Genomic DNA, 16165 nt, shown 5'->3' on the forward strand with positions numbered 1-16165 from the left:
AAGGAATTTTCAAGGACAATTTTTAATGACATGCAGCTTTTACCCTACATGCTGACTTTGCAATCTTACTACACCTATATACTAATAATCTTACCCATTCCTTGCTCCATTTTAACTAAATTGCACCTGAGTGGCAACTGTATCTCATAAAGGTTAAATGACTTGTTGAAGGGAAGTGCTGGATAAGGAGTAAAATCTAATTTCAAGGAAACTTGGAAGATGATAAATATGTTTATGGCCTTGGTGGTGATTCACAGGTGTATACATATCCTCAATATATATTCAGGTTTGTATACAACATCTGTACAATACAGGGTGGGGAAAAAGTAGGTTTACAGTTTTGACTATGTGAAATAGTCTATTCTTTTATTATTATTTATTAATTATTATATTATTTCCATATGAAAAACTGTAACTCTACTTTTGCCAAACCCTGTATAAATATGTACAGCTTTGTACACCTCAATAAAGTGATTTTTAAAACAGCAGAAACAAGACAAACTCTTAATTTCCTTACTCTTGTGCCAGAATATCCCTCATCTAGATTTCATACCACAACCTTGATTACTCAGAAGAGACTATAAATACATCTCTTCCCCCTCTCTCTTTCTCTCATTCTTTCATTTCTCAAGAGTGAGCAGTCACATGTTTAAATTTAGAATGGTACCAGAAATAAGTTCATTATGACCCACGTTAAAATGATTTTTCTTGTCCCTGCTGGCATGGCTCAGTGTTTGAGCATTGACCAATGAAAAGTAGGTCACGGTTTGATTCCCAGTCAGGGCACGTTCCCGGGTTTCATGCTTGAACCCCAGTGGGGGACATGTGGGAGACATGTGATCAAGGATTCTTTCTCATTATTTATGTTTCTCTCTCTTCCTCTCCCTTTCTCTGTGAAGTCAATAAAAGTATATTAAAAACAAAACAAAACAAAAACCCTTATCTTCTGGAATAGCTGCTTGACTTTCAGTGGACTTCTAGTCGCAAAATCAAGTTGTGAAATTGTACTAATATGTGTTTCATCATCCCTTAAATAAAAAAAAGAAAATAAATTATTTTCCTTAGTAAACTTAGAGTTTACTTCATTCAACAACATGTATTGGGTACTATCTGTGAGGTAATTTGGAGATTTTTAAAATAAATAAGATCCTGTATTGAAGGAAATTAAATTTATAATGTTATATCTCAATTATTTTACTGTGTTTGTTTGTTATTTTATTAATTCCATTAAGTTAATATGTCACTTCTTTCAATAACCAAACTCGTATAAGCACAAGTCCTTCACCTCTGTGATGACTTTATCATCTGAGGTCGAGAAGATAAAGGAAAAATATGTGAAACAAGTGGGAGCATTTCAACTACTGAGAAAATGGAGGACATGTGTCGACACAAAACATAATTTTTTATATTTAAAACTTAGGTCTAGTCAAACAACAGTGAAAGTGGACCATCTTCAGCTTGCATCCAATAACTTAGAGTCTATAATTTGTCATAAAATTCATCACAGTGAATCAGAAAATCTAAAAGAACTCTAAATTGAATCTGGTAAAAGTTCATAGCAAGAGTCCATTCAACTCTAGTCAGAACATTAACACATGCTTTAGGGAAAGGTAACTTCTGTGCTGGACACTGAAGGGTGAACAGCCTTTACATAGATTGTAAGGGATCAAAAATAATCGCAGGCAAGGAAATAACAGTGGCAATGTCACGCGCCATGATGTGAAGAGTTTTTTGTGTGCCTGTGGTGCAGGATGTGAAATCAGGTGTAATAAGAGGTAAGGTTAGAAAGTCACTCAGGGCAAGAATTGGAAAAATCTTCAATGTCATGATAAGACATTTGAATTTTATTTCATATGCTTTGGGAAGACATTGAAGAGCTTTGCATGGGTAGTAAAATGACCCACTCCCAGTCTCACAAATGTTTCTTGGAGCAATTGGGAGAAAGGGAAGGGGAAAATATGTATAATTGATTGAAGCTAGGGTATTGGTTGTGCAGTTGAAAATAAGAAACAGCAAGAGAGGAAAGGTGGTACTTGTATATTTCAGTGACTGATACAACAAGATGACCATCTGAAGCTATCCCAAGTTTTCTACCTCGATAACAAGGTGAAGCCATTATCTGAGGCTGGGAACACAGGAAAAGTGATTTGGGAAGGATCGGGCTGAGTTTAGTTTGGGACACACTGACACCGAGATGTTAATATTTCTCCTGAGTAAGGGAGCATCCATGAAAGGACTCACACATTTGTTTGTATCTTTCCATAATGTCAGCTTTATTAGGATAGAAGCTCCAATAAGCCAATAGAGTCACATGCATGTGACACAGAGAGAGGGAGCTTAGCTGATAGAAGTAAGCAGCAAGAGTCTGGCACAGAGTCCCTTCATTGTCCACCCTCAAATGTGGACAGGCAGTTGTCACTCTTAAGCCAGGTGTCTGCAGTGATGGCACACATCCCCTGGAGTGAAAGTCTGGAAGGACTCTGAGTATGATCCATGGTACAGCCAAGCTGGAGCATTGGGTAGATGAAGCTCTGATATTTTATAGTCCCACTCATATTGGTGTGCAAATGGAGTCCTTATCCAGGCATCCAGACTTGCGGTTTTTGGCATTCAGGATCCCTCTTAAAGGTGTTCCCATTTCATCCCATTAATTTCAGTCTTGACATAGCACTTGACATAACCATCATGGCTGACAGTGAGTCCAAATTGTCAAAGGTGTCCAAGAAGTCCATTCTGCTCTTGATCTATACAATACTGCACACTCAGCCTCACATTCCCTTGGAATGTGTTTGTGTCCTTAAATTTATAGTTAATTTTTTAAATAAATGTCTGAACTTATACTGAATCCTCTCAGTGGTTCTTCATTGTCCCTAGAATAAGGTTCATAACACCACAGTGTGGTATGATAGACCTTCATGTTTTATCCCCTGTTTACCTCTCTGGCTATGAATCTTGCCTTTTCACAATAGGGGTGACAGCCATCTGAATGTTTTATTTCCTAAACTTTGGCATGGTCTTTGTCTTTCAGGCCTTTTCATATGTCGACTCCTTATAATACCCTTCCACATGCACACTCTTGCCTGGTTACCTTTGTCTTGCTTTATCCCACTAGTCCTTAAGTCTCAATTGAGATGTCACCTTCTCCAAGAAAACTACCCTGAGCCTTTTTCATTATTGGAAGAAGCTCTCCAGGAGTACTCTCATGAACTTATCTCTATAAAGCTCTTATTAAACCATATTCACCTTTTTTACTTGTCCATCACTCCTTCTACATTATGATCTACCTCAGAGTGAGGATTCTGCCCTGTTCACCATTGTTCGCTGCCTCTAACATGGTGTTTTGGAATACATTCTGTTGTAAGAATGAATTGTGTAGCCTTGTAATAACAATAAAGCATAACCATTCTTATTTTAATACAATTTCAAACTGATAAGAGATATTAGTACAAATGCATCCTGTCACCTTAGATTGTGTGATGCCGTAAACCTAATATATGATTACAGAAAGGAAGATGGTCTCTATTGCTCAAGTCTGACTTCCAGGATTTCTATTTTGTGAATGTAGTCTCTGCAGAATGCTTGTGTTGGTATATTATAGGATGAAATTTGACATTAAAATCATAGACACATTGATGTTAGTGAAGCAGTTCAAGCATAGGGGAGAGATCTAGTCAGAGGCCAGGTTGTCAGGGATACAAGATTCACGGCAGTCAGGAGAGGATTGACACCTGCACTGTAGACTTTGTTTATCCGATGTAGGATTAAAAGGCAATATCTTCCCCAAACTGAATCAAACTGTCACAAGTAAAGCAGCTCAAAGGTCTCTAATCTAAAATTATTAATTTCATTAAAATTGATAAGGTAAATAAGACATTTTAAATAGCCTAATAAATTCTAAATCATTAAACCATCCTAATATATTATAATAGCATTAATATATTCAAATGTGCAACTAAAGATAGATAACCCTTGGGGCTAAGACAGTGATGCATGATATTCTTCAGTCTGTTTCTAGGAATAACTGATATCATATTGTTTTGAGCCTTGAGTACCAAGCAATACAATAAACCAATAGGTTTCTATAGCAGCATGTTCATAAAAATTTTAATTCTCTCTAGTTTCTTACTCCTCCTTTTAACTTTTCTTAAAATCTACCCTGCACATCTGTGAAAAGCTTAGATGAGGTTGATAATGCTCATGTAGCTGATAGAGTGTGGCACATTTTAAAATCATGATGATGCAATATTTTCAGTCACCCTCCTACATCTTTTCTTTAAAAATAATTTCCTGTGTGCTCAATATTTAATATTTTGCTGCCATCTGAAAGGAAATGTATCTGTTCTGTCTAAGAAACAGACCCTATCATTAAACAATAATAACTCCTATCATATATCTAGTGCCTATTTCATTTGATTGATATATATATATTTATATATATATATATATATATATATATTTATATATATATATATGCATAGATATTACAATTTATATATTATACACCACTCTTACATCAACACTTTGAGATTGCCTTTATTTTTTTTCAAATTTAACAGGTAAAAGAACTAAAAATTACTAAAATGTGAAAACAATGTATTCAGTGAAGCATGTAACAATTGCTCACTGTGTACCTACTAAGAACCTGGCACTATGCTGCATACTTGGAATACAGTGAATAGCAACACCAACCAGGAATATTGCCCTAATAGAGTTGCATTCTAGGGGAATATTGACAGCAATAAAAAAAATCATACCAATATATAAAACTTACAACTAAAGTGGTATCACCAAGAGAAGTATTTTATATGATGATGACTTGACAATAACTCTGTAGCATCACTAGCACTTGAACTTTAGAAACAATTTTGGAATTACTTAAAATATTGCATTCTTGCTACTTGACTAGGTTGTATTTTTCTTCCATTCTAATTACATGTTGCATGTATACTATAGGGTGAGATTATCATCCAAATATGTAATGAATCTAGGGGGAGAAAACAAACATTAATTGATACTGAAGGTTTCTGTATTGGGGAATATAATAGTTTGAGAAGAGAAGAAGGCAGCAGCTCAGTTCTTGTTTCTCAGAGTAGACTGGAGAGGCAGACTCTTAGGGAGGCTGAAGACAGCCTCTGTAAGAGGCTGCACTGATGCAAATAACTAGCCCCAAAATAATAGGTAAGGGTTCAAGGAAACCTCCAAATAGCTCCCCAAATTGAACCTACATTTCTCTTTGATTTTCTACCCCATTAGATTCACCCCATGGATTTAATTTGGTTATTTGTATATTTCAGATGCCACGTTACACTTGATTTAGCTCCATTTGTTTTATTTGCTGGTTTGAGTTGATTTCCTTGAACCAAGATGATTCTGACTTCTCCAAACATCGAAGCATTATTCTTGTTCCTACTTAGTGATTTGAATACCAATAGCTACTTGGGGAGAATACCAATAGTAGTAAGAAGACCTGGATCTGAATTTTGGTTTTTGTCACTTGTATCAGTTGGTACAAGATGAATTAACTTAATCTTTCTAAACATCTTATCTTTCATCTGTAAAATGGTATAATAATACTTATTTCCTAGGCTTTATATGAAGATTAGTTGACATACATTTGAAAATACTTAAATGTTTTCTGAATGTCAACTTTCCATTCTTTTAACATCAACCCTTTTTTTTATGCAATGCTAAAAATCTTTATTAGATTATTTCAGTCATAAACGTGTTAAGTACAGCTAACATGTTCCACAAATAAAAAGCATTTATACTCACAATGAGAAGACTAGAAGTATAACTATTTAGAGCCAAAATATACATAAGCAAGCATTCTGTCATTGAGAGAGGCATTATGAAGTGTATTGTGCAAGGATCTATATGCCATCTCAATCTCATTTCAGATTTTCATTTGGATCTAAGGTCCCTTAGATAATAACCATGCCACATCTCTTCCTCCCCTTGGTTTCTAAACCAGTGTCTCAAGGACAGGAGGTACTCAGTCATCATTTGGTGACCAAATTACACTTCATTTCCATTAAGACCATATCAGAGTCCTACCGCTATCACTGGACTGCTTCAGTGCTGAGAGCTGGCCCTGCACCTGCATAATTGACATCCAGGTTGTCAATTCCTGCAGGAAAAATTCAGGACATGAATCCAGGTGAAAGTAAGAGTAAGTTTATTACAGTTTGGGACCATGTGGCAAAGGAAGTGCCGCTGGAGATAAAATCAGGGGGAAAGCCCAGGAGAAGCTGCCACTGCCCACTGCTCCTCTGGGTGCAAGTCTCATGCAGACCCTCAGAGCTTAGGATAGAAGAAGCAAATTACATGCCTGGGGAAAGGGGAACAAGGACTTGTCCAAAGATCACTTCCTGGGGCCCTTTGTCTGAGGGTTTTATCTATTTTCTATAGGTGGGAATGTTAGAGGATACCCCAGGGGAGGTATCAACAGAATATTCATTAGATTTCTGGGCATGTCATTTGGTATGCTGATGTATTAAAATGAGCACATTGGTTAGTTTCATCTCTATCTTGGATTAATCTGGCTCTAACTGTGTTATTGTTTTTAATTACTTAACACCCTGATTAAGGTGACTTAAATTACCTGCTCTTAGATATATTTGGTTAGAGAGTAGAATAGAGTCTTGTGATTTATCAGCTGGCTGTTAATTGCTCAGCTGTTCTGGCATTCCACTTGCCAGGGAATTTTTCTTTCTTTTTACTAACCTGCCTCACCATTACCCATGACTTTTTCTAAATCTCTTTGTTTGAATTATATATTTAACTCATACCACTTCTTGAGTGCCTCAAACATATACTCCATTGCTGGAAGTTGCATTTGTTTCTGTAAAAAATGACTTGTATGACTTAAGAACTGTCTTTCATCTATGCTATGCTAATACCCAAAGATCAATTAATAAAAATTTATCTTATTCAATTATATAACATAATATATAATTATCTTACTCCCTTATAAATGAAGTCTGATGAAAGTTATACCATTATTTGCAAACATCTCTACCCACTCCTATTCCAAGTTATTTTAATATTATAAATATTGTCATCTGATATTCTCATATATGTTTCTTATATTACAATAGCAATGGAGCTTTTCCGTGACTATTTGCAGCTAAAAGTTAGATCTCTAGAAATATTTATTGTTAGTGCTGACATGGAAAGGCAGATAATAAATAAAATGCTCAAAATGTGTAGTGAGGCTGAATTTATAAAAATAAAATGGATGAGGTCTGGTATAAGTTGGTCCGTTTATTTTCACAATTTTAGCAATCAGTGCCAATGTCTATGTGGTCAAGTTTGCTCTGTGGTGTTGCTGTGTACTCCCTTGTGATTTCAACATATGAACATTGGAGGACACACACATTCAGGTTATAGTGGTATGGAACAAACTCCTGTTGGTGACTGACCATAGTAATAGAAGAATCTTACAGCCATGAGGTCCATTGAATGGTAAAAGTGGGGAAAAATAAAAATGGCCACACATTTCTAAGAAAGCACCATATGCTGCCGATCTATTGCTACAGGGAAAAAAATGCCATATTTAAACCCTAGTCCAGAAAAATTAGTTTCTCTCTCTTTGTGGGGAATGAGGACTATGAGAAAAAATGTCTCATTCTATAATCTAAGTCAACACAACAAAGTTTCTTTAGAACTTGAAAGAATTAAGTGTTTAGGGAAAAGAGATACAGATCTCCAAATAAGGCAATATTCTGAATTTAGTTCTCTTGTTTTATTGAAAAGTATATTATAAACAATTTCTTGACTTGCCACTTCAGTTTTCACATCACTGATGCAAGCTAGTCTGGTTTCATACAAGTCTGAAATTGATATAAAAAAAATCTCTGGGGCCAGAATAATCTGTGAATATGTACATGATTCATATGTACATGATTTAAACTGAGCAAGCATTTTCTTTAACTCATAATAACAATCCAATTTGGAAATTATATGTTTTTACTGATAAAAAAAAGATTCTCTTTACAGAAAATGTAATTATATCATACTATATTAAAATAAATCTGTTTCCTAAAAATAAATCTGTACCCTCAATCAAAGAATTCTATTATTTATTTTTTTATAAAGGAGTAAAATTACATTAGAGGCATATTGATAGGATTTTCTGGTGTGGCTAAAATTTTTATAACCAATAACTGAGAATAGAGGTGCTCATCTTAACAGGGTCTCTGTTGTGATTAAAATACCCTTCACTGTAAACACTTGTTAATATACCTGATACTTATCTTCAACTTTGACCTTCTCATGGGCCTTCAAAAATATTCAATGAACATGTGTTGCTCAGCCTAGTGCCTAATCACAGCACAGAACTCATCTTTTCTGCACTTTAATGACTATTTTCAGAATTTATATAGCTGAGAAAGTTCCTTATTACCCCCACGATTACCTGCAAGAAAATCACAGAGATACACTCTTAAGAGGTCCACTCCATCTCAGAAGTCACTCTCCCTCAAGGTCAGCTCTGCCAAGGCTGTCGCAGCCATCCACCAGGCAAGGATAGGTTCTGAAGTGATGCTTGAGGAGTCAGCACTTCTGAAACTCCAAACTACAAAAGAAAGGAAGCTGTGAACTCGCCAGTAATCTCAGAGATGTGGCTTCCCCCAGAGGGAAGAAACAACCCAGGGAAGATCCTGTTCTTTTTTATTAGCCATAATCACCTGCCAGGCTGATGTGAGCAGCAAGGGTTGGAGCACTGATGTGCACGGCTGGCCAGAAGTCAAAAATGAGCCTAGGCATTCAGAACATGGATGTGATGCATGATTTAGCAACATCTGTGGCTTTGCCGTCAGATGCATTAAAGGACAGAGAACTACAAGCCAGCTTAGAAAGATAGCCATAAAGAACATAAGCCCACAATGCCTTGAAGTAACTCAGGGGAATATTGAATCTCAATATTCCCTTGAGATTTTCTCCCTAGAGTCTAGCCAAGTGAAGACACTGATTTTTTCTCAATTATCTAGCAACAAAATTAATCTTGGTTTGATAGATGGGGTACAATGGGGTTTAGTAGTCTAGGGAGTTGCTAAGTTCTCTGGAAAATAAGTCCATAGCATAAATATGAACAAATTGATTTGAGCTATAATGCTTATGTTCTTAAAAATAATGAAATTGTGATTTTTTAGAATATATGACATAAACTAATTCATTAAAGGCAAAGTTATTAATGTGATACATAAAAATGTGCAATATCACTGAATTTAGCATAAATTTTGATAGATTTATAATATGAGAAAGAAAAGTAAAAGCTGCCTCATCTTAATATGTTATGCCTTAGTTTTTTAAAATATATTTTTATTTATTTTAGAGAGAGGGGAGAGGAGAGAGATAGAGAGATAAAAACATCAAGAGAAAAACATTGATCAGCTGGTGTTTCTGCAAAACCCTTTCTGTGGATTGAGCCTGCAACCCAGGCATGTGCTCTGACAGGGAACCAAACCAATGACCCCTGGGTTCCTAGGTCCATGCTCAACCCCTGAACCACACTGGTCACGCTTTTATGCCCTAATTTCTTGTGTCAGAGTTTGAGATCATTAGGTTTATTGCTCAATTTAATGTTTTTCATTTTTTATTCAACTCAAAGCTTTACTAATCTGATTAAAGTCTGAGTTTTAGATAAGCCAAATCCAGCTAGTACATGAATTGTAATTCCCAGAGTAATCAAGGATGACTTCTTATTTCAATCTGCATTTAACTGCAGTGTATCTTACCTAAATTCAGATGCAAGTCACATAGCATAATGTAAAGATTTCAATCTAGACTCTTAAAGTAATGCCATGCATTAGCATTTTAAAATTAAAGAAATATTTAGTGCTAAAACTTGAACACATTAAGAGGTGAAACTAACATGGGCCTACATAGCCCATATTGTGGTCAGCACATCTTTTTCACAATAAACAGAGGGGCTAGTTAAGGAGAAGTTATTAACTGATTGGCATTCTCATTACAGCAGAATTCATAATGAGAGAGAGAATTTCTTGAAGGGGCACTGAAAGAAGCTTACCAATCCCTGTGGTCTTGGGACATCACCCAGACTCCATTGACTCTGAACTATTAATTATGGACTTAGGATATTAAGTGCAATGTAGGATTAAAATATAAAGTGTGTCTACATGGCTGTGCTTTGTGAGGAATTTGAGTTTATTTGGGTTGAAAAGACCTGTATTCATTGAAATTGCTGGAGAAAATAATTCAAGAATGTGGTTTTTGCTTTATAAATGCTGCAACAATTTGGTAAAAAAGAACATGCAGAGTAAAAGAGAGGAGATTCATTTAAGGTGTATCAGAGAAAGAGAGATGGGACTAGATCAGACCTAAATGAGGAAGTAAGGCTCTAGATGGCAGAGGTAAAAAAAGATGATGACTATTGAGTGTAGATTCAGGAAAAGAGTGAAGCAAGTCTGATCATAGCAAGCAGTGAGAATAATGAAGCTATACCAGCCAGGGTGAGAGTGAGGACCTCTGCTGGTAGTCTGGAGAGAGATTATTGAGTAGTCCAGATGGAATCTGGAAAAAATGAATCTATATTAAGGCCCAGAAAAGGTAAAGGACTGTTACAAGCATCTTCCTAAAATGTGGCAGAGATAAGACTCAACTTTAAATACAGCCCTCAGTACTATACTTCTGTCTCATTGTACATGGCAGCAGTAAAATGGTGTTGACACTGGAATCACATTATCTCATTGTAGGTTTAACTTTAATAGGAATTATTCAATAATATCACCTGAAATGGTCTAGACCAGTGGTTGGCAAACCATAGCTCTCGAGCCATATGCAGCTTTTTGGCCCCTTGAGTGTGGGTCTTCCACAAAATTCCATGGCCTGGGTGAGTCTATTTTGAAGAAGTGGCATTAGAAGTTTAAGTTTAAAAAATTTGTCTCTCAAAAGAGATTTCAATCATTTGTACTGTTGGTATTTGGCTCTGTTGACTAAGGAGTTTGCTGACCACTGGTTTAGACATGTCCCTACCAGTTTACTTAGAAACTATCAGTTTGTGCTTTTAATGGACTCTATATTTAACTTCTCCTACTCTTTCTTGACTTTAACAAATAAGATGCCATTGTTTTGATATGTTTAATTTTTTAAAATACAAAACAATATATAAATAGGTCATGCATATCTAAGCTCAGTTTGTTAAATAGTGCAAATAATCCCATAAGAACAGTCTATAGCATCTCCTGACTAATATCTATTAATAAAAGAAAAATATAATTGCAACATTATCACGCTGTATACCAATGCCAGTAGTCAAAACTGTCTACTATGGGTTGTCATTACAGCCCCATCTAAAATAAAAATGAAAATGATACTTATAATACATACTTACCTATAGTTTATTTTGTCTTCTAGGCTCTTCAATGGCCAACAAGGAATTATCATTCAAAATTTTAGCACAAGATCCATTCTCACTGTTACCAATGTGACACAGGAGCACTTCGGGAACTATACTTGTGTGGCTGCCAACAAGCTAGGCACAACCAATGCGAGCCTGCCTCTCAACCGTAAGTAACACAGTGTTGCCAAAATGCCCCCATGGGCCTCTTGGCTTCTATCTATATTAGTAGAGATAAAACATGATAGAGTATGTTCATTTTAGAACTTAACTTGATGTGACATATTCTGTACACAGAGTAACTTGACCCTAAAATAATATGGGTGCTTGAGAATTTTATAATCTCTATAGAAGTCTACATGTGCTTAGAAAAAAATGTCTTAGAGATGAGAAAAGGGGAAAAGTTGCATATATAATAAGATCCACTGAAAAATGTCTTCTGACTAAAGAGATTTAGTTTAGTGAGGTTTTCTTTGTTTTTCGTTTTGTCTTTTAAAACATGTTATATTATCTTGAAACATGGATTCATTTGGGTTGGTTTTACTCTTGGTTGATGTTCTTTAGATACTCATATTGAAATTGTAAGAATTTCATACGCCATAGACACCATGAAATAGTAAGTAAATGATGACATACAAAATATTTTATCTTTAAAGAGAACATTTTTACTCAAAAGTGTATTTTAGAATACAACTTATGGCGTTACTAAAATAGATACTGTATTTATAATAAAGTATCAATATATATCTTAGTTCCTAAGGGCTAGAAATGAAAACAGAAGAGCCAACACAAGGATGAGTTGAGGGGTCTGCAACCTATTATAATGTTTCCTCCTGCAATTCATTTTAGTGCTTTTTAATAGCTGAATCAACAAAAAAAATAATGTTGTAACCATTAGGTATTCCTGATTTGTAAATGAAATGTTTTTCAAAATGTTGAAAGGAGATGACAGAGAATTCACTGTATTTTCATTTCCACAGTTAGCTGAATCATCCTAATCTCTTATATTCTTATTGAAACCTGATGTCTATATATATGATATCATCCTATGATCCTAAGCTGTCTCTGGAAAATGCAAATATTATTTAGTTAATCACAGACATGATCATTTCCATTTTGAAGAAATTAGGATGGTATATATAATAGTCCTACTACTTAAAAGTTCCTATAATAAGAAGTTTTATGATTTGTAAACTTTGAATTATCATGATTTAAAAACCTCTGATGTTAAGTATATATCAGTTTGTTGTTAATAAAAAAAACAGTCATTTGAAAATTATTTGTTTTATATACACTTTTCAAATATTACCTCATTTGTTTTTCCAGCTTAATATTACTTCATATTTTTATTTTTATTATCTTTACTCTGAAAGAAAAGCATTGCTTGTTGTGCAATAGGCATTTATATTGTTTGAGTTCCTTCCATGAGGATGCTTTATTTAGTGTAATTATGAATAATATAAAGCACTGAAAATATTATAGAGTACTGTGAATTTCAAATTAATGTAAATATTGGTATTTCTTTGGTATGCTATTAATATTTTAAATGGCTTAAATATTCAAGAATCTGAAAGAATAACTGAATTATAAAGGCAAAGTAAATTTAAGACTTAATAATATGTTAAGTTTTTGCTATTTAAATTTCTAAGTCACATTTTGATATTTAAAATTGAAGCATTCATGAATGCAACAAATTAGAAACAATGACACTTATTTAAGTGTTCATTTTACTCTGGGGACCATAACACAGTCATCTGGAAGTGAAGCTCTGTCAAAAGGCTTCTAAATGTGGTATCTTTGGGATGGGCTTCAGTGATCTCACTCTCTCTTTGCCACCAGCTTCCTGTTTTAGAGGTGCTATGAAAAGTAATACAATTTGTTTTACTTGTTATTAAAGACATAATATGTAATCAATATTGTTTATAATTATGAACATAGCCCTTGAATTCTGAAGAAATATTAATATATAATACTCTTGAACAACTTCATCTAAAGATCTTATTTTTATATATTTTCATCACTTTACCATATTATATTTGTTGAGAAAGCAGGGTCATATCTAATATTTTATCTTTCATATAATCAATACAGTGCCTAATATTTAATAGGCAATCAGCAAATCTTTAATGAATAAATGAATTTAACATTGAGTAAGTAATTGAAAGGATATTGAAAAAATTAATGAACTGAGTTTTAGCTGTATAATGTGCATTTAGCTGTATAATGTGCATATATCTGTAGATATACAAAATCATGACACAGCATTTATTGTTAGCTGACATTGAGCAGATTCTACTCTAATCTCTTCATATGAACTTGCCCATTTAATTCATATACACCCTAAAAAGATAAATTTTATAATTCCCCTCTTACAGATGAAGAAACAGATAAAAAGATTAAAAGATCGGCCAAAGTAAAATGCTTAATAAGTTAATAAATAATAAAGCCAAAGCAAAGCTTGAATCTTGACAGTCTGGCTTTGGAGCCCAAGCTTTTCACTCCTACATTTCACTCCTACACCATCACCATGAATGAAAAACCATCAGTGGAGTAAGAGGTAAATTTGCAACATACCCTTTGAAAGAACAAGCATGTAATATGTTTGTTCATCTTGCAGTTTTTACCAGGTTTTCTTTAATAATTTAAAGTGCTATTCTTTTATTTATAAAAGCTCTTTTGAGGATAAATTTTTAGATATAAACAACATACATTAGACATCAAATAAATGTAAGTACATGAAAGGTGAATGGGGTCCATGTTTGATTGAAAACATATATAAAAATGAGACTTGGGGATGTTGAAGAACATTTTTATGGTATTTAAATCTCTTTGGAATGGTAAAGTTATCCAACACAAGCATTGTGAATCTACAAACTATATGTATGGGGAAAGGCAGCTTTCCTAAAAGTTGTACAATGCTAGCTGGAGAGAAAGCTATGCATCCCTTGATAAGAATTCCTGTCTTATCTTTACAAGGTCTCTGAGTAGGAAGGTCTTCAATTTCTAAACTGATTCAAGACTAGCAGTCAGTCTAAGCTGACCTAATATTGGCATGTGACTTGTTAAATATATTACTGGAAATCAGCCTTTCTATAGTTAAGGGATATGTAAAGCTGACTCTCCCATCTTCTTATCCAGGAGAACTATACCCAGAGTCTTCCCCTGTCCTATATATATGATGATATTTGTAATATGCCATGAATAATCAGATCTTCATGCTTTCATGATTTGTATTTCTAAATAGTTAATATGTTCAAAAACAGAGTAATAAAAATGTGACTTACCTAGCAAAGGTTTATATGTATAAACACTCTAACTGGTTGATAATAGCATTTCAATAGAACTGTAGCCATTGGGAATCAACTCTCCATCCATAACTATTTAAAATATGTAGATTATTACAAATTAGGGGTAAATTATAATAGCCTCAAGACTATATTAAATAAGGCAAGTAATATCATTACATGCATTATGACTAAGACATAGCTCAAGTACCATTTTAGTCATTACTGTCTTATTTTTTAGAGGCATAACTCTGCATAATTTATTCAACACAAATTATTATAAGCACAATAAGAGAATGATCAAGTCAGTCTCAATGACTCAGGGCAAGGAATAGATGGGAGATGACCTAAGGATGTGATTGGGTTGAGCCTGGGTGTTGGAATTGTATTGTGTGTGTGTGTGTGTGTGTGTGTGTGTGTGTAGAAATAATATATATATATATATATATATATATATATATATATATATATATATATATGTGTGTGTGTGTGTGTGTGTGTGTGTGTGTGTGTGTGTGTGTATATATATATATATATATATATATAGAGAGAGAGAGAGAGAGAGAGAGAGAGAGAGAGAGAGAGAGAGAGACTCATATGGAACATCTCTGACATTGCAGTATGAAGTAATCTGACATATTTGAAGACATATGACTGGAAACAAATGTGGAAGGAGATTGTTGTGAGATTAGGCTTGATGAGGTGGTGGAATTAGGATAGGAAGAAGTTTGGAATTTTTCCTGGCTTTGGAGAGTGAAAATAAAGGATATAAACAGATTTTGTTTCTGAAAGATGTTCTTAATCAATGTGGAAAGCTATAAATTTGCAATAATAAAGGCAAAAGAAGATAATTGCACACAAAGAGTAGCAGTAATGAGAGAGTGAAGAGATAATGAGGAGAGAGTTGTAAGTGAATAGAGATGAGAAAGGGAATTGTAGGACTGTAGGTAAATTCCAAATCTGGAGAGACTAGCAGGCAAGTGTAGGAATCTTGGTAATTCCCAAAAGTTACTTTGGATAGCATTAACCAGAATAGAACACAATGGGAAAATTGGCACTTCTAGATCTGGGGAGAAAGTAGAGATTGAAAGAAGAGAAATAAGTTCAACTTTAGACGTATCAGTTGGAAGTGATGTCCAGCTGGATATGAAGTCCAAAATGGAGATTAGAAAATTATCAAAATAAAAGTGGTAGTTTCAGTTACTTCACTACCAAGTGCTTAAAACTGGCATAGCTTTAGTTGAGTGAAAAGATGAGCAAGGCCCAAAATTCAAGCAAAATCAACATCAGGAGCATGGAGGAGTGTGCAGAGAAAGAAAAGCATCCTGCAGATGCATGTGACAGTGGAGATACCAGAGGAAAGTCAGTACTGTGGAACTATGGAAGGAGGCCAGCTCAAGAGGAGGGAAGGTCAGCAGTGATGATGCTACATCAGGTCAGAAAAAGTCTGAAAATCAACCACTATCTCTGACAACTGGCAATTATTGGTGATCTTCACCAGGCCAGTTTCTATAAAAAACTG

At 34.5% G+C, this 16165-nt stretch overlaps 1 protein-coding gene across 1 annotated transcript in view; it reads left to right on the forward strand.

Annotated features, from left to right (window-relative positions):
* NEGR1 (neuronal growth regulator 1) overlaps positions 1 to 16165 on the forward strand; it is an 842061-nt gene that overhangs the window by 641233 nt on the left and 184663 nt on the right. Inside the window, exon 6 of the mRNA XM_036446268.2 lies at positions 11377 to 11528. Coding sequence (XP_036302161.1) covers positions 11377 to 11528 — 152 coding nt within the window. The remainder of the gene's footprint in view (positions 1 to 11376; positions 11529 to 16165) is intronic.

The sequence above is a fragment of the Pipistrellus kuhlii genome, unplaced genomic scaffold (genome assembly GCF_014108245.1).
Source record: "Pipistrellus kuhlii isolate mPipKuh1 unplaced genomic scaffold, mPipKuh1.p scaffold_m20_p_2, whole genome shotgun sequence".
NCBI classification, from domain to species: domain Eukaryota; kingdom Metazoa; phylum Chordata; class Mammalia; order Chiroptera; family Vespertilionidae; genus Pipistrellus; species Pipistrellus kuhlii.